At 42.5% G+C, this 26473-nt stretch overlaps 1 protein-coding gene across 11 annotated transcripts in view; it reads right to left on the reverse strand.

Annotated features, from left to right (window-relative positions):
* The window catches only part of KIAA1217 (KIAA1217 ortholog), a 319334-nt gene that overhangs the window by 140800 nt on the left and 152061 nt on the right, over window positions 1-26473 (reverse strand). For all 11 annotated transcript variants that reach the window (XM_024765955.1, XM_024765947.1, XM_024765939.1 and 8 more), the window contains exon 3: window positions 24511-24709. In XM_024765955.1, coding sequence (XP_024621723.1) covers window positions 24511-24709 — 199 coding nt within the window. The remainder of the gene's footprint in view (window positions 1-24510; window positions 24710-26473) is intronic.

The raw sequence follows: 26473 nt of genomic DNA on the forward strand, positions 1-26473 counted from the left end.
ACCTAAATGTAAGGTCAGACACTATAAAACTCTCAGAGGAAAACATAGGCAGAACACTCTATGACATAAATCACAGTGAGATCCTTTTTGACCCACCTCCTAGAGAAATGGAAATAAACACCAAAATAAACAAATGGGACCTAATGAAACTTAAAAGCTTTTGCACAGCAAAGGAGACCATAAACAAGATGAAAAGACAACCCTCAGAATGGGAGAAAATATTTGCAAACGAAGCAACTGACAAAGGATTAATCTCCAAAATTGACAAGCAGCTCATGCAGCTCAATATCATAAAAACAAACAACCCAATCCAAAAATGGGCAGAAGACCTAAATCGACATTTCTCCAAAGAAGACATACAGATTGCCACAAACACACAAAAGGTTGCTCAACATCACCAGTCATTAGAGAAATGCAAATCAAAACTACAATGAGGTATCACCTCACACTGGTCAGTACGGCCATCATCAAAAAATCTACAAACAATAAATGCTGGAGAGGGTGTGGAGAAAAGGGAACCCTCCTGCACTGTTGGTGGGAATGTAAATTGATACAGCCACTATGGAGAACAGTAAGGAGGTTCCTTAAAAAACTAAAAATAGAACTACCACACGACCCAGCTATCCCACTACTGGGCATATACCCTGAGAAAACCATAATTCAAAAAGTCATGTACCACAATTTTCATTGCAGCTCTATTTACAATAGCCAGGACATGGAAGCAATCCAAGTGCCCACCGACAGATGAACGAATAAAGAAGATGTGGCACATATATACAATGGAATATTAGCCATAAAGAGAAAGAAAACTGAGTTATTTGTAGTGAGGTGGATGGACCTAGAGTCTGTCAGACAGAGTGAAGTACGTCAGAAAAAGAAAAACAAATACCATATGCTAACACATATATAAGGAATCTAAAAAACAAAAAAAGAGGTTATGAAGAACCTAGGGGCAGGACAGGAATAAAGACACAGACATAGAGACTGGACTTCACGACATGGGGAGGGGGAAGGGTAAGCTGGGATGAAGTGAGAGAGTGGTATGGATTTATACATACTACGAAACATAAAATAGCTAGTTGGAAGCAGTTGCATAGCACAGGGAGATCAGCTTAGTGCTTTGTGACCACCTAGAGGGGTGGGATAGGGAGGGTGGGAGGGAGACGCAAGAGGGAGGAGATATGGGGGTATATGTATACATAGAGCTGATTCACTCTGTTATGAAGCAGAAACTAACACACCATTGTAAAGCAATTATACTCCAATAAAGATGTTAAAAAAAAAAAAAAAGGAACTACCAAGATGTCAGTAATTGGAGCAGAGAGACGAGAACAGGGTAGCATAAGATGATGCCAGATGGTGGAGAAACCTGAACTCATCCAGATGGTGGACGGCCAGTACTTTGAACAGATGATGGGTCATGGAGCAGAGGAGTGATGTGATGTGACTCAGGGGTTGGGATGACCACTCAGGTTGCTCTATGGAGATTGTTGGTGGCAAGAATGAAAGCAGGAGAACCAGTTAGGAGGCTACTGCAATAGGCCCAGTTAGAAGTGGTGGTGGACTGGGGGCAGAGGAGGTAAAAAGTGGTCAGGTTCCAGGTACATTTTGAAGGTGAGCTGATAGCTCACGATTTATCTGCCCACAGTGTTGGGTTTTTTTTTTTGCGGTACGCGGGCCTCTCACTGTTGTGGCCTCTCTCGTTGCAGAGCACAGGCTCTGGACACGCAGGCTCAGCGGCCATGGCTCACGGGCCCAGCCGCTCCACGGCATGTGGGATCCTCCCGGACCGGGGCACAAACCCGTGTCCTCTGCATCGGCAGGCAGACTCTCAACCACTGCGCCACCAGGGAAGCCCTGCCCACAGTGGTTTTAAGAAATATTGATACTTAGTAACGTTCCCAACTATGTAGTACTTACTATGGTTCAGGCATCACACTGAGCAATGAACATAAACTAATTTGCTCCTTACAGCAACACTGTGAAGTGGGTTCTACTTGTATTCCCATTTACAGATGAGGAAACTGAGGCAAAGAGTAGTGAGGTAATTTGACCAGCATCACATAGTGGTAGATGATGGAGCTGGGTTGTGAACCCGAGCAATCTGGCTTCAGAGTCTGTGCTTTAAGTATATGCTATCTGACTTCTCAAGGTTAATGTATAAGAGAATTAATAACTATGTTGACCAGGTGAACCTTATTGAATCAAAAAATTGAGAAAAAATATTTTAATGGCCATTCATTAAAAAGTTAAGAGTCTCAAACAAAAATTTCAGAAATACCTTTTTATCTTTTGTTAAGAAAAAGATAAACAGGGACTTCCCTGGTGGTGCAGTGGTTAAGAATCCACCTGCCAATGCAGAGGACATGGGTTCGAGCCCTGGTCCGGGAAGATCTCACATGCTGCCGAGCAACTAAGCCCGCATGCCACAACTACTGAAGCCCTAGAGCCTGTGCTCCGCAACAAGAGAAGCCACCACAATGAGAAGCCCACGCACCGCAATGAAGAGTAGGCCCCGCTCACCATGACTAGAGAAAGCCCACACTCAGCAACAAAGACCCAACGCAGCCAAAAATAAATAATAAAGATCTAAAGAAAAACAATTAAAAGAAAAAAAAAGATAAACCAATTGTTAGTGGAGCCACTTTTCATAGGTCCACTTGGGTAAGGCAGAGCTCCCTGGTCACTCTTCATGACCATGGCCATGTGAATGGTGAGTGCTGTTAAGACTGCACTGAAGGTGACCCTTTGGAAAAGCACTGACTCTAAAACGGGGCTGGACATGAAGAATCAGAGCACTAGGGCCATGGCTGCCTGTCTTTTGGGGAATTCTTTCTTTCTGGTACTTTCCTTTCGTTTTTGCCTTGTTGAAAGAGTGCCCTTTATCAAGGGCACAACATAAACCAACGGTCCCTTTTTTAAATTATCAATAAGAATTTCTGGAAATTTTTATGCTTTTCATAACCATCTCTTTAGTGCCAATCTTTCTGAGATCTCCTGGGAAGTGGGTCAAGATTTTGCAGATGAGGAAATTGAAGCCTAACAAGGAGGCAAGATTTGGCCAAGGTCTCTGAGTTGTTCCATAACAGAGCTGGGGTCAGAATGTTCCCGATGTTTTCATAGATGGTGGTGAGCTCAGCCCGTGACAGGTGTTTCTGTTATTTCATCAGATAAAACTGTTGTGGAAGAGCTGGGCACACACATTCTGAAGTCTGTGCACAAAGAGGTGGGTGATCATCCACGTTCTCAGAGTCTAAGGCTACATTTTGCTTAATGTTCTCTTTGAGTTTAACTTCAAGACTTCCTGCCAGCGCAGAAAGCTGTACACATTAAGGAAAGTTGGATGGTTCAATAATACACCTGATTATAATTCTAACTTCAGGAAGCAACACATTTCAAATCTTTTCCCAGTACATTTGCCAGAGTCATCCGAAGTACAACAGATGAGGCATAAAATCTTTTATGAGCCAGTAAATAGAAGCTTCTGCTGAACAATGCTTCAGGTAAGATCAAAGTACTCCTTCTTTTCAGTCCTATAAAATGGAGAGCTTTATTTAGCCATTTACTCCAGACTAAAAGCAGGAGAAAAAGTTTGCCAGATCAAAGATGAATCTTCAGGTTTCTTTTATTCACACCTGTCAACAAACAGGAGAAACTAAGCTGTAACACCTCTTTCCTAAGAACCCATTATCAACCTGTGTGTGTGTCTGTATGTGTGCTCGTGCATGTGTGTGTGTTCTCACCACATGCTCTGTGAATATGTGTGTGTGTGAAAATGTATCTTAGAATACTTGGGCTTCAAGATCATTTTAGCATCAGGAGAAACAGAAAGAAGATTTACAAATGGGAAATGAACCAATAGTTTGATAGACATGTGGTTTTCTTTGATCTTCAAAATACCACCTCCTAGAAAAGGGAACACTCCTACACTGTTGGTAGGAATGTTAAGTTAGTACAGCCACTATGGAAAACAGTATTGAGGTTCCTCAGGAAACTAAAATTAGAATTGCCATATGATCCAGCAATCCCACTCCTGGGCATATATCCAGACAAAACTCTAATTCAAAAAGATACATGCACCCCTGTGTTCATAGCAGCACTATTCACAATAACCAAGACACAGAAACAACCTAAATGCCCATCAACAGATGAATGGATAAAGAAGATGTGGTACATATGTACAATGGAATGTTACTCAGCCATAAAAAAGAATGAAATAATGCCATTTGCAGCAACATGGATGGACCTAGAGGTTATCACACTAAGTGAAGTAAGTCAGAAAGAGAAAGACAAATAACATATGATATCACTTACGGAACCTAAAATATGACACAAATGAACCTATCTATGAAACAGAAACAGAATGGACATAGAGAAGAGACCGGTGCTTGCCAAGAGGGAGTGGGGAGGGAGAGGGATGGATTGGGAGTTTGGGATTAACATGAAAATTGGTATATATAGAATGAATAAGCAGCAAGGTCCTACTGTACAGCACAGGGAACTATATTCAATATCTTCTGATAAACCATAATGGAAAAGAATATGAAAAATAAGGTATATATATGTAGAACTGAGTCACTTTGCTGTACAGCATTAACACAACATTGTAAATCAACTATATCTCAATTAAAAATTAAATTAAATTTTAAAAATCACCTTTATCTCATCCACACAGGATAAGATTTAAAAATTATATTTCTATGCTCATAGCTTTACTGAGAAAACATTAAATTCGAATGTTAATTGATGCTCTTTATTCTTCCAGGTAACACAACTAGTTGAAGTATGGGCTCCTGAGATACCCAGCTTCACAAGGACTGTTAAGCACTGACAAAGGAGAAGGGAAGACATGAAAGTTTTCTATATTTTTTGGGGGGGAGAAATATTTTTTAATACATTTCTTTCTTTCTTTCTTTCCTTCCTTCCTTCCTTCCTCCCTCCCTCCCTCCCTTCCTTCCTTCCTTCTGGCTGTGTTGGGTCTTCGTTGCTGCACACAGGCTTTCTCTAGTTGTGGCGAGCAGGGGCTACTCTTTGTTGTGGTGAGTGGGCTGCCCATTGCGGTGGTTTCTCTTGTTACGGAGCACGGGCTCTAGGCACATGGGCTCTTCAGTAGCTGTGGCACGTGGGCTCAGTAGTTGTGGCGCACGGGCTTAGTTGCTCCGTGGCATGTGGGATCTTCCCGGACCAGGGGTTGAACCCATGTCCCCTACATTGGCAGGCAGATTCTTAACTACTGTGCCACCAGGGAAGTCCTGAAAGCTTTCTATTTTGCAGTAAGTTTTTGCCCATAGTTTGAAAGCTTTCTGTTTTTCCCATAATTTAGAGATGATTCATATTTCATTCCAGAAGAAGTCAAAATATTTCACCTTCAAAACGCTGCAAGCATTCTCTTTAGAAAATTAACTTATTTCAATATTCATCATGCCCAGGAGGGCATAGTGGAGTTATAAGAACAAAGGCTTACGCATCAGAGAGCCCAGGGTTCAAATCCTGGCTTTGCCACTTCCTGCTATGACCTTCCGTATATGTCATTCACCCCCATTTAGGCTCTGCTTCATCAATGAAAAGGGGATAAAACGACCTTCTTTCAAAATTATGATAAGAATTAGTGACGTTAGTAGGTTTCCGGACATACAGCAGACACTCAGTAAGTGATTTTAGTATGAATTAAAATAGCATTGTTGGTTTAGATGCTGTCCTACCTTTTCATCATAAAGACACTTCAAATATTTGGTTTTCTGTCCTCTTAGGTAATAAGAAGCTTTCAGAATGCGTTTACTCTGATCACGCTCTCTGGTCTGACCTTGCTTCTCTCTGGTATTTTTATTTTATTCTGCTTTTAACTCCCTTAAAGAATTCATTGGGATTGACACTTATTTACAGTTTTCTGGAAAACACGACTACCAATTTATTTTTCTCACCATCGCTTCACACACTCTGCTTCTTCCTCCTAGGTTTATTATGCTTCTTAGTAAATTGTTTTTCATTTTTTAATTTTGAAATAATTACAGATTCACAGAAAGTTGGAAAGAAATATACAGGGAGGTCCCACGCACCCTTCCCCTGCTTCCACCAATGATGACCTCTTGTATAATAACAAAACCAGGCCGTTGGCATTGGAACCACCCACAGAGCTTACTCAGATTTACATGTGTGTGTAATTCTATGAAAATTAACTGTGTGACTACTACCCCAATCACAATACATAATTGTATCATCGTAACAAGTCCCCCTCATGCTACCCCTGTGTAGAAACCCCTTAACCCCTGGCAACTACTAATTTGTTCCCCGTTTGTATAATTTTATTTAAATAGTGTTTTAAGTAAATGGAATAGTACCTTTAGAAATTGGTGCTTTCCCCCACCCCACCCCCCACAGACACTGAATAATCCCCTTCAGGTACATCCAAGATGTTGCAAGAATCAACAGTTTTTCCCTTTTTATGGCAGCAGTATTCCGAGGTATGGAGGCACTGCATTTTACTTACTATTCGCCTGCTGAAGGACATTTGCATAGTTTCCAGCTGTTGGTATTACAAACAAAGCTGCTGTTAACATCCATGTACGAGTTTCTTGGTGAATATAAGTATTCATTTTCCTGAGATAAAAGCCAAATACTGTAAATGCTGAGTCATACTATAAGTTCATTTTTAGTTGTTTTTTTTTTTTTTTTGCGGTACGCGGGCCTCTCACTGCTGTGGCCTCTCCCGTTGCGGAGCACAGGCTCCGGACGCGCAGGCCCAGCGGCCATGGCTCACGGGCCCAGCCGCTCCGCGGCATGTGGGACCTTCCCGGACCGGGGCACGAACCCTCGTCCCCTACATCGGCAGGCGGACTCTCAACCACTGCGCCACCAGGGAAGCCCCCATTTTTAGTTTTACAAGAAACTGTAAAACTGTTTTCCAGAGTGACTGTACCATTTTACATTCCCACCAGCAATGTATGAGTGACCCAGTTTATCTGCATCCTTGTTAACACTTGGTGTTATCATTATTTTAAATTTCAACCACTCTGACATATGTGTAGTGATGTCTCTGCACTATATTTAAACCTGCACCTTCCAAAAAGCTAATGATGAACATATTTCCATGTCCTTATTTACTATCCATACATCCTTTCCAGTTGAAATGTCTCTTACCGTATTTTGTCCATTTTCTAATTGGATTGTTTGATTTTTTACTGTTGAGTTTGAGTTCTTTGTATATTTTAAATATTAGTCCTTTGTCAGTTACATGACTACAAATATTTTCCTCCCAGATTGTAGCTTATATTTTCATCTTAACAGGGTCCATGTTTATGGACACTTCTTTGGAGAAGGTCTATTTTATCAGTTTTTCTTTTTATGGATTGTGCTTTTGGTGTCACGTCCAAGAACTCTTCACAAAGCTCCAAGTCCAGAATAACATCTCTTATCTTTTTCTAAAGGTTTTTACAGTTTTACATTTTACATTAAAGTCCATGATCTAGGGCTTCCCTGGTGGCGCAGTGGTTGAGAGTCCGCCTGCCAATGCAGGGGACGCGGGTTCGTGCCCCGGTCTGGGAAGATCCCACATGCCGTGGAGCGGCTGGGCCCGTGAGCCATGGCCGCTGAGCCTGCGCGTCCGGAGCCTGTGCTCCGCAACGGGAGAGGCCACAACACTGAGAGGCCCGCGTAGTGCAAAAATAAATAAATAAATAAAATCCATGATCTATTTTGAGTTAATTTTTGTACTAGTGTGAGAATTAGGTTAAAGTTCTCTTTTCTGCCTGTGGATGTCCAATCAATCCGGTATGACTTGTTGAAAAAGCCGTCTTTCTTTCATTGAATTGCTTTTGCAATTTTGTCAAAAATCAGTTCAGCATAATTTTATGGGTGTATTTCTGGGTTCTCTATTCTGTTTCCTTGATCTATGTGTCTACCCCCCTGCTGATATGGTACAGTCTTGATTTCTATAGCTCTATGGTAAGGCTTGAAATCAGGTAGATTGAGTTCTCGCGTTCTCTTCTTTTTCAAAATTGTCTTAGCTATTCTAAATATTCTATAAAAGGCTCCTTTGCCTTTTTATATAAATTTCAGAATAAGCTTGTGTATGTTTCAAAAAAAAATCTTGCTGTGATTTTAATAGGAATTGTTTTAATCCTATAGATCAATTTGGGGAAAACAGACATCTTTACTTTGCTGAGACTTCCAATCGATGAAAACAGTGTTTCTTCACGTATTAGGTCTTTGATTACTTTCCTCAGCATATTGTAATTTTCAGCATACGGATCCTATCCATGTTTTGTTAGATTTATACTTAATATTTAATTTTCTTCAGAGCAATTGTGAATGCTATTATGCCTTTTGTTTTAGCTTCCAGGTGTTTGCTGTTAGCATACAGAAATGCAATTGAGTTTGTATGTTAATCCTGGATCCTGTGACCTTGCTGAACTCACTTATTCTCCAAGAGGGTTGTTGTCATTGTTGTTGTTCTGGTACATTCTTTGGGATTTTCTATGTAGATAACATCACTTGGAAACAGAGAGTTTTATATTTTCTTTTCCAAATGGCATGCTTTTTATTCCTCTTTCTTGTCTGCTGAACTGGCTAGAACTTCCCGAATTATGTTGAATAAGAGTGGTGAGGTTGGACATTCCTGCCATGTTCCCAAACTTCGAGGGAAAGCTTTCAGTCTCTCGTTATTAAGTATGATGTTAGCGGTAGGGTTTTTTTTGTAGATGCTCTTTATGATGTGAGAAAGTTCCCCTCCATTCTTAGTTTGCTAGGAGTTTTTAAGAAATCATGTGTGGGTATTGTTTTTCCAAATGCTTTTTATGTGCCAGTTGATATAATCTATGATTTTTCTTCTTTAACCTGTTGATACGGTAGATTACAGTGATTGTGTTTGAAACACTGAACCAGCCTTGCATACCTGGAATAAATCCCACTCAGTGGTGATGTGGTTTTTTAACACATTTCTGGATCTGATTTGCTAATATTTTGTTGAGGATTTTTGTGTGAAATACATATGCTACTAGTTCTTTCAGCCAGAGCCTGTGAATGCTAAATACTCTTAATCCATTTACCTGAAAATGTCTTCTTTTTGCCCTCACCCTTAAGTAATAATTTTGCCGGTTAAAGAAATATTCATTCAAAGTGATATTTTCCCCAGGCTTTTGAAGATATTATTCCACTGTTCTCTGCCTTCTTCTTGCTTTCTCTTTTCAGTATAGTGGTTTAGCATGTGGGCTCTGCAGACAGACTGCCAGGGTTCAGATCCTGGCTTTGCTGTACCGTGTGTTAGATTCGCGTATCTGGCATAGAGTCAGTGCTCAGTAAGTATTAGCTGCTGTGGTGATTTCTTATATGTAAGCCTCCTTCGTTAGACCCCCTGCATGGCAGGGATCCTTCTTACTCTAATTTCAGAACACCTACAGAATCCAAATTCTTCTCACCGCTTCCATTGCTAACCTTCTCATCTCCCCACGTTATGCCAAGACTCCTAACTGGTCTTCGCAACATGTACCCAGGCCCCTTTTAGTCTATTCCACACCCAGCAGCCACAATACAATCTTTAAAATGGGAGCAATGCCACTGCTCACAATTCTGCAATATAGCCATTCCCATCACGATGAGGACTGTGTAGCCCAAGCCTTTGCCGTCGTCAAAGCCCTATACTGTTCGGCTCCCGGGGCTTCTCCAACCTCATTCCCTACTCCTCTGTTACAGAGTGACTCCAATCACAGCGGTCTCCTTGCTGTTCCCTGAATGCTCTTGGTGTGCCCTTGCTCAAAGTCTTTGCACTGGCTGATCCCTCTGCCTGGAATTGTCCTCCCCCAGACATCTGTGCGGCTCACATCTTCACGTGCTCTGGATCATGGCTCACATGCCACTTTCTCAGCGATGCTCTCCCTGTCCATCCTTTTCAGAATGGCAACTCTAACACCTTCATCTCTTCAGCACTCCCTATACCCCTGCCCCTATTTTATTTTTCTCCTTAGTATTTATACCACCTATTCCCTATTTTATTTGTTTATCCTCCGCCTCTCCCAACAGAATAGAAGCTCTAGAAGATCAGAGGGTTGTGACTCTTTTGTTGATTGCACCCAGGGCCGTCTTAGTAGGAACTCAGTCAGTGTTTGTCAAAAGAATGATTTCCTTTCTTCCTACCTAATACAGCACCATGCGTATTGCAGGTATTTAAAATGGACTCAATTAATATGTTAAATTGAACTCTTTTCCTCTTAAAAAGGTTCCTATATTACTTGACTCTTTTTATGAAGGCAAATGAAAGCACATGAAAGAACGCTACTCTAGAATCATGCAACACCAAGGGAACTCTCTCCTCCAGGAAAGTCTTCAGCCCTGGCCTCGTCCATCTGCCTCTGCCTTGTCAGTACAACAAGCAGTACCAATACCTGGGTGTTAACTGACCATGACTGGGGCCAGGGTTCCCCTGGGCAGACGAGGGCAGGACGCTGGTGGGGGGAACACCTGAATTGAGGAAACTGGGACATGGTAGAGAGAGGCATGAAGTCCTGTGAAGAGTCCAGCTACCTTTCCACTGTTGGCTCTACCGACATTTCTAGGTGTGTCAAGCTGGGTGATGAGGTGCAAGATAAAGGAAGTTCACCGATCAAACAGGGATCAAAACCAGGAACTGCACAGAGCAGAAGACAAGACAGTCCTAGCTTAGCAGGTTGGCTCCACGGCTTGCTGCAGGAGGATGTGTATCCCCATACTTCTTGTGAGGGTCCTGCCAGTCACGTGGGCTGGAATTAAATACTCTAGTTCAAGGACGTGGACCAGGCCAGACATTTAAGGCCTCCGCGTTTTCCTGCCAAAGTAGGAGGACTACTTTCCATCCCCTACTGTGAACCGATTAAAGCGCCCTCATGTGGTGCTACATTGTAATGACACGTTAAAATCTTTCCTAGGGCACAATATTACCCTGAATCAGTGATCCCCTGAGCAGAAGGGCCAGCATCACCTAGGAACTAGCTAGAGCTGCAAATTCTTGGGTCTCACCCCAGGTCCACTGAACCATAAATGCGATAAGCAGAGCCAGACGTCTGTGTTTTAATAATATCTCGGCTAAAATTTGAGAACCACTGTCCCAAATGATGTGTCATGAGAAAGGATGCAAAAAGGATTGGCAGGGTGGGTCCCATCTTACTCAGGGGAGGGCTCTCTGATGAGGCCATCTGAGCTTAGCTCTGAATGAAGTGAGGAGGGGCCATGCAGACATGGTGGCCTGTGAATGGGGGCTGAATCCAGACAGAGAGCAGCATGGGTCTATTCCTGAAGTGGGACAGCCAAGAGGCCAGTATGGCTGGGTGTAGGCACAGCTTCATCTGTGGACTCTTTGATTTATGTATATTTTAAAGACCTTACATGGTTACCATGTGTCTTTAGTTTACTGAAAATTCCTTGAATACAAGAACCAGATTTCATATATTTTTTAAATAACTCACCATGACACCTTTAACAGTGCCAGGAACTGAACAGATTCTTAATAAATGCATAAATACATGAATGGAGACAAAAATTTGAGAAATGGGCAAAACCTGTGGAGGAAAAAAAATGAAGGATTTATTTTTATCATGTTTAGTTTTAATATTACTGGGAGACATTTAGCCAGAGACGTCTGAAAGCCAATTAACACCCTAGAAAAATTCTGAAAGTGGCAAGTTGGTGGGAGTATCATTTTTAATGACATCACCAAACTCCTGAGACCTCAAACTCGGCATGACGACATTCGGAGCTTTTCTCGCTGGAATCCGGTTAAGTCACTTAGATGTGAAGCAACTTTCATTTGCTAAATCTGAGGATGGGGCCGGGGAGACGTCAGACAGAAAAGTAGTCATGGAAGATGAATCTGTCCCAGGAGTTTAAGATTTTCCCTTGCAATGCTAAGAAACCAAGTTGATGCACTGAGCAAAGGTGGAAGAGGACAGAACAAAACTCAACTTAAAATAAACAGAAACCTTGATGAATCTAATTTTACTGTCTTGAAGAAAGAAATACTTTAAGTTTTGTGACAACTGCCATAAACCTGACTGTCCCCTCATATGAGAAAGGAAGTAGGAGGAAAAGAGTGTCCTGAGTCTCTGTGTTAGTGTGCTGGGGCCGCCATAACAAAGCTCCACAGACTGGGGGGCTTCACAACAGAAATCTATTCTCACACTGTTCTGAAGGCTAGAAGTCTGAAACCAAGGTGTCAGCAGGAATGGTTTCTTTGGAGGCTTCTCTCCTTGGTTCACAGATGGCAGTCTTCCCCCTGTGTCCTCACGTGGCCTTCCGTCTGCACCTGCCTGTGTCCTAACCTTCTCTTCTTATAAGGACACCAGTCCTATCGGATGAGGGCCCACCCTTGTGACCTCATTCTAACTTAATTACCTTTTTAAAGGCCTTTCTCCTAAGACCTAGTCACATTCTGAGGTACTAGGGGTTAGGACTTCAACATACAAACTTGTGGGGAATAGGGGAAGATACAGTTTGGCCAATAACAGCCCCTCAGAGAGCGGCTCAAACTGATAAGAAACTAAAGACCATTGTGGTGGCGCCTTGGCACTCACCTACTGTCGTGCTTGAAAGCAGCTTCTGGAATGGAGACTGGACCTCATGCAGATAGGTGAGGTGGACAGGACCTCATCTCCAGACCCGAAGCCACTTAGCTGCAATCCCCTGTCACAGAGCTTACTTGAGAAATTCGATGGAAAATCACCAATTCCTTTGCCTAAGAAGATATACATCTACCCTCTAACAACACAGATGTGAAGTTCCCTCTGTTCTTACACTCTGCCTGAAATAGAAGAAGCTGCCACAAATCTCAGTTTCCAGATGTCAGCAGGCAGCTCTCTGGAGGCCACGTTTAGGATGAGGGCACCAAGGATGGAATCTTACTTGGGTATATGACATAAAGCTGGCTTGCATCTTAATATTATTTTTAGCAGTTCATAGAATCATCTTTAAAAAGCAGGTGCAAAAAATGTGTGCGAACTCTTATAGAATTAGATGCATGTAAAGGATTATGTCTTAAAGTCAGCTTTGAAAAAACAAACTAACTTGGCAAGAAACTCTTAAGGGTGCAATGAATTTTGCACTTACCAGAAAAAATAGCAAGGCATAGTCGACAGATTTTAGGTAGAGTTTTTGAGGCAAAGGAAAACAACAGCAACTGGTAAATGAAATTTTTTCCCCCCAAAGTAGTTCAATGTCTCATCTCTTGTTCCAACCAAACTGTAGCGGAGTATATCAGAGTACATCATCTCAATCCAGATACTTTCAACCTCATCCCTGGAGAGAGTACAGAGTAACAGTTGGTATTATCAGGAATTTGGAATTCCGGGAGAGATTTCTTCTTCAACTCTTTTTCCTTTCAAGCCTTCAGCCATGACATGCTTCTCAAATATTCCTCTCTATCTGAAGTTACCCACCCTGATGAGATGATTAATAGCCAAGGGCCAACCACCTGGGGGGCCAGGTGAATTATCAAGATGGTATGAACTCTTTCCATGTATCAGATTAGATCACTAGAAACCTACAGAGTCCAAAAGACATAACCTCTAAAAAGATGGTTTCATACTATGTCCTTGGATTTTGAAGTTTTAGACAAAGAAACTTTCCATAAAACAACTGTTAAATATAACTGTCTATTACATAATATGATGTCAACAGCATTAAGATACAGGGGTTCTTGGACTATAATGTTCTAAATGGGCTGCTATAAACCTCTTCTTTTTTTTGCGGTACGCGGGCCTCTCACTGTTGTGGCCTCTCCCGTTGCGGAGTACAGGCTCCGGACGCGCAGGCTCAGCGGCCATGGCTCACGGGCCCAGCCGCCCCGCGGCACGTGGGATCCTCCCGGACCGGGGCACGAACCCGTGTCCCCTGCATTAAACCTCTTCTTAAATCATGAAATTCATGGAGCTCATTACACGTTTCTCCTTTCTTCTTCTTTTTTTGTCTCGGTTGCAATCACAGCAATTATTCTTATCCTAATTTTCCTGGCACACATATTATGCCCAACTGCTACTTGTATTAATTCTTGTTTTAATGGTTCTTATATACTATTACTGTTTTAAGCCAAATCAAATCTATTTTGGATGTAGAGAAGTATATTTATACCTTATACAGATAAAACTTGCCTTGCTTTCTTCTGTTGTCTTATGAAACTTGATGAAGAGTTCTTTTTTGAATAAGGGTATTTTAACATCAGAAAAAAAAGCATAAACATTATCTAGGTATCTGGGTTTGAATGGGGTTTCATGGCTGTGACAGAGAGAGAGAAATATTTCACACTGGCTTATAGGCAGATTGATTTTCTGAAATAGCTTAGGAAACCGAAGTCACCTTTCCAGCTATTTAGCCCTACAGCTCCACCTGCAGTTTAGAAATGTTTGCTGTTAAGTTTACAAAAAGGTGACCTGTGGTCCAGGTTTAGCAACACCCCAGTTGTAAAGAAGGGAACAGAAACAGTACACCCCAAGTCTTCTGCAAGTCTTTTCACTGGTACTCAGCCAACAGACGGCAGACCCTGTAAATTAATGGTGGCTTGGGGAGGGCTCCGACCCTTAGATTCCACCAAACCTTCTATTCACCTTCATTGATGCTTTCCCTACCTGCATCCTGTCTGCAAAGCAATCCTTGAGATGTCGGTAAAGGGCACGGAACTCTGTAGGTACCGCATTAACTACATCATTTCCTCAAAGTCTGAGTAATCTGTTCTAAAGTTTCAACCCAGGAATGTTAATAGCAAGGGATTTCGAAAGACATCTGACTAACTTTATTTTTTAAAGTAAGTACAAACAAATCATGACTCTACACAATCTTTTGCAAGAACATTCTTTCATATGGGTGAATTTAAGAGCCAAGTGGGTAAACTTGGATGAGTACTCCCTTCTTTCAGAAAACCTCATATATGAAAATCCAAGCTTGTAAAGGAAAACTGGGGGGTGATTACTTCTATCACAAAAACATGTTTTGCTATACCAGAGGAATTCTTGAAATATTCCTTTCAGTGGTTAATTCCCTGTCCCAAATCCATTTTTTCTCCCTTAGCTTAAAGATTGATTCATTTTTTAAAAAAATTACCTTTCAGCACGTTCGTGATATCAAGTGCAAAAAACCTAAGAGACAATCTTTTTGACTCACCTGATAGAGCCAAATAGAAGTCCTCGAGGACTCCTGTTATCGAAAGGAAATTTCTTTCTAACTTCTCTCTTTCCTTATTCTCCAACGCCCCTTGGTCTACTTAATGTTTTTTACTGTGTGGGTGTTAGCAGTTCAGCACAGCTCATTTGCCAAATGAAATCTTTTATGAAAGTACAACATTTAGAGTAGAGAAAACTCCACAAAACTCCAGAGCTCTGAGGAACACAGTTGGGAAACCACACCTCCAGTTCATTCTCCAGTTCACTGCCAAGTCTCTAAAAGTCATCAGTCTGGATCTACCACTACTTGCCATATTTTCTAGAACGTGAAGAAGGGGGCAGGCACTACAACTTCTACAAAAACAGCAAATCAGACCCCATGTATCTGTCAGAGTTCAGTTGCAGAGAACTGAACCAACTCCAGCTTTAAGCAAAAAAACAAACAAACAAAACCCAGACAGATTTATTAAATGGCTTGTGGAATCACGATGCTGAATGTTCACTGGAGAACTGGGACGTTGCAGAACCCGTTTGATGGGGAGGAAGCTTCTGGTCCACGGTCACAGCCCTGGACCACTGTGACTCCACTTTGGAAGTCAGGAAGCAGCTGGTCCTGCTGAAAACCAGACCACACCTGTGCCCCCAGAAGGAGAAGAATGGATGCCTGGTACCCTGACTTTCAACCCTATCAAGCGAGTGACTGCCTAGAGACCTCTCAGCAAACGATGCTAAAGAAAACCCAAAGCCTCCACAAATGCCTTGGTCCCTACTTCCAGAACCCAGCGCATCTCCTATTCCAGAATGGGTCTGCCTTCCAGGCTCCAAAGTAAAGGGAGGCACGCCAGAAGGAGATTGGAGTGGACCACGCCAGCCGGTCACCAAATCCTCCCACCCTGTTCACTGAGTTCCCAAGCTAGAGACGATCCTCTGACCTTTTCTTTGATTGCACCTTAAAAAGGTCAGGATGTGCCCCAAAGCTACTGACCTGCAATCAAACTCTCTTCTGTAAATTTTAGTTTTTATACTACTACATGTCAATCACTACTGGCACTTAGGAAAACAAATTCCATAAGTGCTTCACTTACTCTATAGAGCAATACATATCTTTCCATTTGTCTGAAATTCATTTCTTTTTTAAACTACCCTACGGATACCTCTTCACTCTCAATCTAATACGAGGCTCACAGTCTTTGCCCATAAACCTTCTTGGTTTTCCGCTTTACAGACGGACGTTTCCTCCATCTTTTTCTCTAACCTCCTACCTACTCTTCTTCTGCACAGGAGGGGCGATTCTGACAACAGAGAACCTTCTGTTCCTTAAATACCCCCACCAGCAAATGGTCACCATCACTGTTACCACCTTGAAATAAAAGAACAGCCACGGAGAAGTGACACACGTTGGGCAAGTTCTCCCTCAATTAGTCTAAAATCCTCCCGAGCCTTTTAAAATCATTCTCGCTTGTTGGGTCTGAGTGTTTAACAGGTAATTTGTTACAGAATGGCAGCACCTCTGGCTGCTGGGCTGGTAAGGGAGGTGCCTTTTCCAAAGCTAACCATTCAGGATACGGTCAACCAAGGCATGTGGCTGCAGGGAGAAGGAAGTTGCTGTTCTTGTTTTCACATGAGTTTTATTTTCAAATTCCTGAGGGTACACAGAAGGGTGGGAACATCTTGTGGCTACCCTTTCCCCCGAGGCCGACCACAAAGAAGCTAGACAGCAGCCCCTGCCCGTGGTTGCATTCCAGACAGACATTTATAAGACAGCAATGATTAAAAGGAAACGACTCCATCATTAAGACCCAGACCTAATATCAGCGGGACAATTTTTCACGGAAATTATTTCTAAGACTCAAATCTACTGCAAAACTGATTTTACTTTCTTTTGTAGACTTCCTTTCTCCTAATGGTCTCTCTTTTCACTGAAGAGAGAGAGGTAAGCAGAAATGGCATAAATTCCACCGAGAAGAATTTCATTTGGTCTCTGGATGGGTGGAGGGCATAGGGACCCCACCACTCTGTACAAGTGAAGATTTAGAGGTGATAGATTTTTGGAACCCGGTCACGTTATAAATCAGAGCCGCTGATCAAATTCTTTCTTTACCTTTCTGCTTTGTCAATCTCCAAGAGTGACTAGTTGGTCCTCAGCATCAGAAAAGATTTCTGGGTTTTGCTGTCATTTGGTCCTGCCTGAAGTGCCAGAATGAGAAGCTCACATCTTGCATCCAGGACAGCACTGGAGAAAGAATATTATATAGACACCAGCGATGTCTAACTTCTCTGTCCTAAACAGCAGCTTAGGGCTAAACCTTCTCTCTCTTGCATGGCTTCTAAAAGCCTCTGTGCAATGCACCAAGCCCAGCCTCCCCCGGCTCCTCGCTTTCTACTATGCCAAAGTAGTAGAAAGGAGGGATTATCCAAGTGGAAAAATGATTAAGCTGGCAGGTTTATCTCCAGGCACAGGCTGCCTAGAGTGAGAGCAAGGTTGCATCCCCTCCAGGGAGGAGGAGTGGTTGGAGGATTGGTCCAGACGTGACTCCCAGAGCTGGGGAACGGCTCCAGTGACACACTGCGTATGTGCAGAAGTGAAGCCTGGGAGCTGGGCTTTCCCAACTCTGCCTCTTCTGGGCTCTGTGGCTGGAGGTCACCCTATGAGATGTGAAGTCCCTGGGGTGACACACAGGCAGCTACTGGGGTGAGGAGAGTGAGGTACTCTCCTCGGGTGTGAAATTGAAGGCTCCTCCCCACCGAACTCAATAATCAAGATAAAATAATATTTTAATGAGACAATTTTAAAAATCAAAATTAATGCAATAACCCATGATGAACCAACTATGACCATTTTAACTAAACACAAGATCAACAGGACTTGGGAGGGAGATCCTAAAATTCTGTGGATTAAGATAAAAGAAGAGAGGGCAGACAGCAGAAGCAAGAAGAATTACAATTCTGCAGCCTATGGAATGAAAACCACATTCACAGAAAGATAGACAAAATGAAAAGGCAGAGGACTATGTACCAGATGAAGGAACAAGATAAAACCCCAGAAAAACAACTAAATGAAGTGGAGATAGGCAACCTTCCAGAAAAAGAATTCAGAATAATGATAGTGAGCATGATGCAGGACCTTGGCAAAAGGATGGAGGCAAAGATCAAGAAGACACAAGAAATGTTTAACAAACACCGAGAAGAATTGAAGAACAAACAAACAGAGATGAACAATACAATAACTGAAGGGAAGAATACACTAGAAGGAATCAGTAGCAGGATAACGGAGGGAGAAGGACGGATAAGTGATCTGGAAGACAGAATGGTGGAATTCACTGCCGCAGAACAGAATAAAGAAAGAAGAGCGAAAAGAAATGAAGACAGCCTAGGAGACCCCTGGGACATTAAACACACCAAGATTTGCATTATAGGGGTCCCAGAAGGAGAAGAGGGCTAGAAGGGACCTGAGAAAATGTTTGAAGAGATTATCGTCGAAAAATTCCCTAACATGGGAAAGGAAATAGCCACCCAAGTCCAGGAAGCACAGAGAGTCCCAGGCAGGATAAACCCAAGGAGAAACATGCTGAGACACATAGTAATCAAACTGACAAAAATTAAAGACAAAGAAAAATTATTAACAGCAACAAGGGGAAAATGACAAATCACATACAAGGGAACTCCCATAAGGTTAACAGCTGATTTCTCATCAGCAACTCTACAAGCCAGAAGGGAGTGGCATGAGATATTTAAAGTGATGAAAGGGAAGAACCTACAACCAAGATTACTCTACCCGCCAAGGATCTCATTCAGATTCAATGGAGAAATCATAAGCTTTACAGATGAGCAAAAGCTAAGAGAATTTAGCACCACCAAACCAGTTCTACAACAAATACTAAAGGAACTTTTCTATGCAGGAAACACAAGAGAAGCAAAGGACTTACAATAACAAACCCAAAACAATTAAGAATATGGTAATAGGAACATACATATTGATAACTACCTTAAATGTAAATAGATTAAATGCTCCAACCAAAAGACACAGGCTCGCTGAATGGATACAAAAATAAGACCCATATATATGCTGTCTACAAGAGACCCACTTCAGACCTAGGGACACATACAGACTGAAAGTAAGGGGATGGAAAAAGATATTCCATGCAAATGTAAATCAAAAGAAAGCTCTTTTGAGTAGCTATACTCATACCAGATAAAAAGACTTTAAAATAAAGAATGTTACAAGAGACAAGGAAGGACACTACATAATGATCAAGGGATCAATCCAAGAAGAAGATAAAACAATTATAAATATATATGCACCCAACATAGGAGCACCTCAATACATAAGATAAATGCTAACAGCTATAAAAGAGGAAATCGACAATAACACAATAATAGTGGGGGACTTTATATCAGTACAATCGTACCTCAAGAAACAAGAAAAATCTCAAATAAACGATCTAACCTTACACCTAAAGGAACTAGAGAAAGAATAACAAACAAACAAAAAACCCAGTTAGTAGAAGAAACGAAATCATAAAGATCAGAGCAGAAATAAGCAAAATAGAAACAAAGATCAATAAAACTAAAAGCTGGTTCTTTGAGAAGATAAACAGAATTGATAAACCTTTAGCCAGACTCATCAAGAAAAAGAGAGGACTCAAATCAGTAAAATTAGAAATGAAAAAGGAGAAGTTACAATGGACACCGCAGAAATACAAAGCATCATAAGAGACTACTACAATTAACTCTGTGCCAATAAAATGGACAACTTTGAAGAAATGGACAAATTCTTAGAAAGGAATAACCTTCCAAGACTGAACCAGGAGGAATAGAAAATATGAACAGACCAGTCACAAATAATGAAATTGATACTGTGATTAAAAATCTTCCGACAAACAAAAGTCTAGGATCAGATGGCTTCACAGGTGAATTCTATCAAACATTTAGCGAAGAGCTAACACCCATCCTTCTCAAACTCTTCCAAAAAATTGCAGAGGAATGGGGCTTCTCTGGTGGCGCAGTGGTTGAGAGTCCACCTGCTGATGCAGGGGACACGGGTTCGTGCCCCAGTCTGGGAAGATCCCACATGTCGTGGAGCGGCTGGGCCTGTGAGCCATAGCCACTGAGCCTGCACGTCCGGAGCCTGTGCTCTGCAATGGGAGAGGCCACAACAGTGAGAGGCCCGCGTACTGCAAAAAAAAAAAAGGAAAAAAAAATGCAGTGGAATGAACACTCCCAAACTCATTCTACGAGGCCACCATCACGCTGATACCAAAACCAGGCGAAGGTACTACAAAAAGAGAAAATTCAATATCACTGATGAATATAGATGCAAAAATCCTCAAAAAATACTAGCAAACAGATCCAACAACACATGAAAAGGATCATACACCATGATTAAGTGGGATTTATCCCAGGGATGCAAGGATTCTTCAATTTATGCAAATCAATGAATGTGATACACCATATTAACAAACTGAAGAATAAAAACCATATGATCATCTCAATAGAAGCAGAAAAAGCTTCTGAATTTTGTCAATTATGATAAAAACTCTTGATAACTCTTGATAAAAATTTTCCAGAAAGTGGGCATAGAGGGAACCTACCTCAATATAATAAAGGCCAAATATGACAAACCCACAGCAAACATCATTCTCAATGGTGAAAAACTGAAAGCATTTCCTCTAAGATCACGAACAGCACAAGGATGTCCACTCTCGCTACTATTATTCAACATAGTTTTGGAAGTCCTAGCCATGGCAATCAGAGAAGAAAGAGAAATAAAAGGAATCCAAACCGGAAAAGAAGAAGTAAAGCTGTCACTGTTTGCAGATGACATGATATTATATGTAGAGAATCCTAAAGATGCCAGCAGAAAACTACTAGAGCTAATCAATGAATTTGGTAAAGTTGCAGGATACAAAATTAATGCACAGAAATCTCTTGCATTCCTATACACTAACAATGAAAGATCAGAAAGAGAAATTAAGGAACAATCCCATTCACCATTGAAACAAAAAGAATAAAATACTTAGTAATAAACCTACATAAGGAGGTAAAAGACCTGTACTCAGAAAATTATAAGACACTGATGAAAGAAATCAAAGATGACACAAACAGATGGAGAGATATATCATGTTCTTGGATTGGAAGAATCAATATTATGAAAATGACTCTACTACCCAAAGCAATCTACAGATTCAGTGCAATCCCTATCAAATTACCAATGGCATTTTTTACAGAACTAGAGCAAAAAATCTTAAAATCTGTATGGAGACACAAAAGACCCTGAATAGCCAAAGCAATCTTGAGAGAAAAAAAGAGAGCTGGGGCTTCCCTGGTGGCGCAGTGGTTGGGAGTCCACCTGCCAATGCAGGGGACAACAAACAAATGCTGGAGAGAGTGTGGAGAAAAGGGAACCCTCTTGGACTGTTGGTGGGAATGTAAAGTGATATAGCCATTATGGAGAACAGTATGGAGGTCCCTTAAAAAACTAAAAATAGAATTACCATATGATCCAGCGATCCCACTACTGGGCATATACCCTGAGAAAACCATGATTCAAAAGGACACATGCACCCCAATGTTCACTGCAGCTCTATTTACAATAGCCAGGTCATGGAAGCAACCTAAATGCCCATTGACAGACGAATGGATAAAGAAGATGTGGTACATATATACAATGGAATATTACTCAGCCATAAAAAGGAAAGAAATCGGGTCATTTGTAGAGACATGGATGGACCTAGAGACTGTCATACAGAGTGAACCGAGTCAGAAATAGAAAAACAAATATCGTACATTAACGCATATATGTGGAATCTAGAAAAATGGTACAGATGAAATGGTTTTCAAGGCAGAAATAGAGATACAGATGTAGAGAACAAACATATGGACACTAAGGGGGGAAAGTGGTGGGGCGGGGGGGTGGGGAGTGATGGTGGTGGGATGAATTGGGAGATTGGGATTGACATAAATACACTAATATGTGTAAAATAGATAACTAATAAGAAACAGCTGTATAAAAAAAATTAAAATTTAAATAAAAGATAAAATGACATTGTACAGATCCCAAAGGAAACGCTGGCCTTCCAGGTGGCACCAAGAGTGGATTTGCAGGAGGTCCCAGCTCAGTCTCCATCTGCAGCCTCTGAGGCCTGGGGTCCTGGCTGCGCTTCGCCACCAAGATGCTGGGGGACCCCGCTGCTCCCGCTCCGGGGCTCTCTGGGGAGCCTGCTCTTCCCAGGAGCCCATGTCTGTGCATTAAATACAGCCAGGCACATGGGAATTTTCCCGAACACAAGGCTAGCAAGGCCCCTGGTGGGAGATTGTGTTTAGACTTCCCCTGACTCACACTTTCCTGTTTATTTCCCATCCCCGCTCAACTGAATTATCCTGTGAAAGCCAGGTGCGGCCGCAAGGACATTCGCAAATTGGCCACAGAGCGGCGGTGAAGGGCAGCACCAAGCCGCCGGCCCAGGGCCAGCCTCATTTTCTGACCCCAGGGCTCCCCTCGCTGGGGCAAACTTCTCATTCTTCTCCTCTCCCTGTGTTCCTTTGTTTCTATCCACAAGTTGTGGAAATCACTGGCCAAAAACATTCTCCTGGAGCTGGAAGAATAAGAACCTCCTGTGCATTTTGAATCTGCTGTGACTCGCCAGAACTTCACAGCAAGGCGTGCTCAGCGTAAAGCAGCGTTTTGCCAAAGTGCAGCCACCCCACGAGAAAACAGCAGCCACCCTCAGCAGTTCCTAGGGCAAGGCTGCCATCAGCTCCTGCAGCCCCTGCACCCAGAGACTTGCTTCCTAAAGGCAGCCGGTATCTACCTGCATTGCCAACTGCACTTGGCTGTGGGGCAAATTCCTGCCCGCAAGACAGAGGGTCCATTATTCCACAGGCTCGCTGTTCCCCAGGTATGGGGAAGCGCACAGGCATTTGTTTTTATCTTTCATTCTACTTTGCGAAGCACAGGCTATCTTTACAGAGACCTGAACCTCATTCATTTCCTGCAAAGCACAGAGGAGAAATTCCACTCCTTGGCAGGCTCCTGTGCTCCTGCCTCAAGCATGAGTGGGGTTAAGAGAACACTAAGCTCTGTAGTCCTGATGGAAAGCCCCAGCCTGTGTCATCTTGACACTGCCCCAGCCCTGTATGCTCCCTGAGTGCACCACGCCCCTCCAAGTCCCATGCCTTCACTGGTAAATGGAGTCAATAGGAACTGCAGGGGCTTCCCACTTCTGCCACTTAATTAACTATGCAACCTCAAAAAACAAAAACCAGATTTTCTGGGGCTTTCATCTTTCGTTTGTAAAATGACGACCCTGGATTATTAAACTAAGATGAAGTATACAAAGTCTAACGCTAAAAATTAATATGAGTAACACAAGTAAATAACAGGGTTTTTTGTTTGTTTTTGTTCAGAAGAGCTAGGACAAGGTCTGAACCCAATCTGCTCTGGTTATCATCTGCAACAGAGGAAACAAAAACAGGACACCTCCCCACGTCCCTCTCTTTTCTTCTTCAAGCAAGGCATCTGCTCAGTTATAGGAGGCAGAATTCAGCTGTCTTCTGCAGAGGCCAGACCCTGAAGCCTTCTGTGGGTTGACCCTGTTTCTGTCCCCTGTTTTTCCTGACCACAAACGTCTGAAAAACACAGGTACCGACTCAGAACCTTGAGATGGCAGGTTAAGCATATGAAACACCAGCATAATTTGCAAAAAGGTCTAAATCTTTATGGCCTGTACCTTTTGTTAAGGGGCTAGGAGGAAGAAAAAAAGCACAGCAAGATAGAAAGGGAATATCCAATGTGAAAAAACAAATGACAAGTGAAGGCGGAAGGAGAGAATCCTGCTTTTCCTAAAAGCTTCTTGAAAGACAAGGCTATGCCAAACTCTTGCCAAACCCCTCCACCCTTTCATGTGGTGGTAGAGAAAACAGCCCTGTGTTTCTGGCTTTCCTTACCAGTCATGGCGGTGTTGGCCACCTTGTACCTCTTCTTCCTGCAGCCATTCATGTCCTCCCCTGGACTGCCAGACAGTGGAGTGGGGCTCACACCCCAACCGTCCACAGTTCTGAAACTGTGGAGGAGGTTCCCTAAGAAATGAGGCTCATTCTGTAATCCGGCCCTTGCTATTCCTTATACCAGGAATATCCACAGGCACTGCTAGTCTCTTGTTTGAGTGACTAACCCCAGCCAGGTCTGAATGTGCCCAGCCCCAAAGACCGGTTGGACTTGCTGCTCCTTCAGCAGGTAACTCCTCAAGGCTTGATGTTAAATCAACAGAGTTTCTGAGCAGTTTGTGTGTTTACAAATCAAGATCAAATTAACATCCAGATGCAGGGGTATGTGTTCAGGAGTATAAACATACACACATGCAGGAATAAAAATTAGAAACTACCTTTCGAAGCTTACCCAGAGATCTTTCTTTCGTCTGGTTGGTCGACCTCACCACTGGAAGGCTCGCTCGAGTCCGGCTGCCTCTGGAAAAAGGACTTGGAGTTTCTCCCTCAGACATGGCTTCCAAAGAATCTCCAGATGCCTCTGATAAATGCTCTACTGGGTCACCCAAGTTGGGAGGCTGAGGACTGTGAGACAGTTTGGGGCTTCTTGTCTGCAAAAGGCATTTGAAAGAAAGTGGAAAATAGCCTATTATTAATTATGCTGAAAATATTTTTAATGCCATCAAGGTCTACTAATCTGGAAAAACAACATGGCAACGAGAAAAAGTCCATCGGAAGGACTAGATACAAAAATAAAGACAGAGTGGTTCAAAGTATCAGTTGTGAAAGTTAGTGAGAGAAAAAAGTCCCTGAGTATTCCACTAAGATTTTTATCACTGGACATCTACTGTGCATAGGCCATTCCAAGCCAGGCATTGAGGACAAGCCACGTTACAGGAAAGAACGATGGCAAATCAATTCCTTTGGCCAAATTCTAGTGGTTGTTACGATCACAGCAGATGGGACTGTGCACGTTTTTGTCACCTAACACGGATGATGCACCCACACCAGAGTAAACTGAACACACCCAGTTCTTTAAACTCTTCTATTAAGACTGTTTCCAAAATCAGTAAAATATGATTGTGAGGGAGATATTTCTATCACAGTTGATTTTTTTCTTTTGAGGCAGAAATCCCATAATTTGGATTATGTCTAGTTTTGGTTATTACTTACCTCGCCAATCAACAGACGGTATCTATAATAACTTAAACACACACAATACAAAATTTAATTTCTCTCTTGGTTATCTAAACTGTGATGGCAAGGGACCGAATGCGTAAAACACTCATAATCTTTGTTGGTCAATAACATTCCTTGAACATATACTGAGCACTGTGGGCGATTCAGAGACAGACAGACGTCATGTTGCCTGATGTGAATGAGTTTCAAAACTAATTGGTGAAATGAATGCAGGACAACAAATAACACAAGATAATGTATAATTAAGTTTAAATCACGAACTGTGTGGTACGTCCATTCACCCTTTCAACAGACACCTATTGAGTGCCTACTGTGTTCCAGGCACCTGCTAGGTACACGCTAGCACATGCCAGGTACTGGGAACAGAACGACAGACAAAAGAGACATGATCCTGCCCTCATGGTGCTTACAGTCGAGTCAGGGGACAGACACTGAAGACATTGACAGTGTGTAACCCAGGCTGGGGAGGGGGTGTATGTGGGTGGAAAGTTGGAAAAGCAAGTAAACTGTGACCTCAAGGACGTGAGAAGTTGGGAGGAGGGGGCAAGCCAGCGGGTGTGGTGAAAAGAAAAAGGCATTCCAGGTGGAAGGGACAGCATGTGCAAAGTCCCGAGGCAGAAAGAAGTGGCAAGTACTGGAGACATGGTGGGACTGGAGACCAGAAGAGCCCAGATCTCATGGAGCCTTAGCGTCAAGGGGAGAATTTTCAATGTGACTCTAAGGTACCAGAATGCCACTGAGGTATTTGAGGCAGGGAGAAGGGGGAGGTGGCCAGGATCAGATACATTTTTCATAAGATCATTTGGGCTATTGTGTGGAGGCTGGAGATTATACGTGTAGAAGGTCAAAGAAAGGGAGTCAGTGAAACTGGGGGGCTTAGGATGAATGAATGCACGATCTCAGCTTTCCCCCTCCCAAAGCCGGCCCCTGCTTTCATTACAATTCCAGGCACACTGATCTGAATTAATCAGCAGGTGAGTTTTCTCTAAGATGCCAAAGGTGCTGATGGGCTGGGCATGGGACACAGGCAGTCCCCAGGAGCCAGGTTTTTTTTTTTGGGGGGGGTGGTTTGCATTCCTTAATGTCCTCTTAAGTCTTCCTAAGGATGCATTTTGAAGTTAAAAACACCAAAGCACTTAACTGTCAAGGTAGGACCCGCTTTGCGGGTGTACAAG

Source organism: Neophocaena asiaeorientalis, unplaced genomic scaffold (genome assembly GCF_003031525.2).
Source record: "Neophocaena asiaeorientalis asiaeorientalis breed wild unplaced genomic scaffold, Neophocaena_asiaeorientalis_V1.1 scaffold217, whole genome shotgun sequence".
Taxonomy (NCBI): Eukaryota; Metazoa; Chordata; class Mammalia; order Artiodactyla; family Phocoenidae; genus Neophocaena; species Neophocaena asiaeorientalis.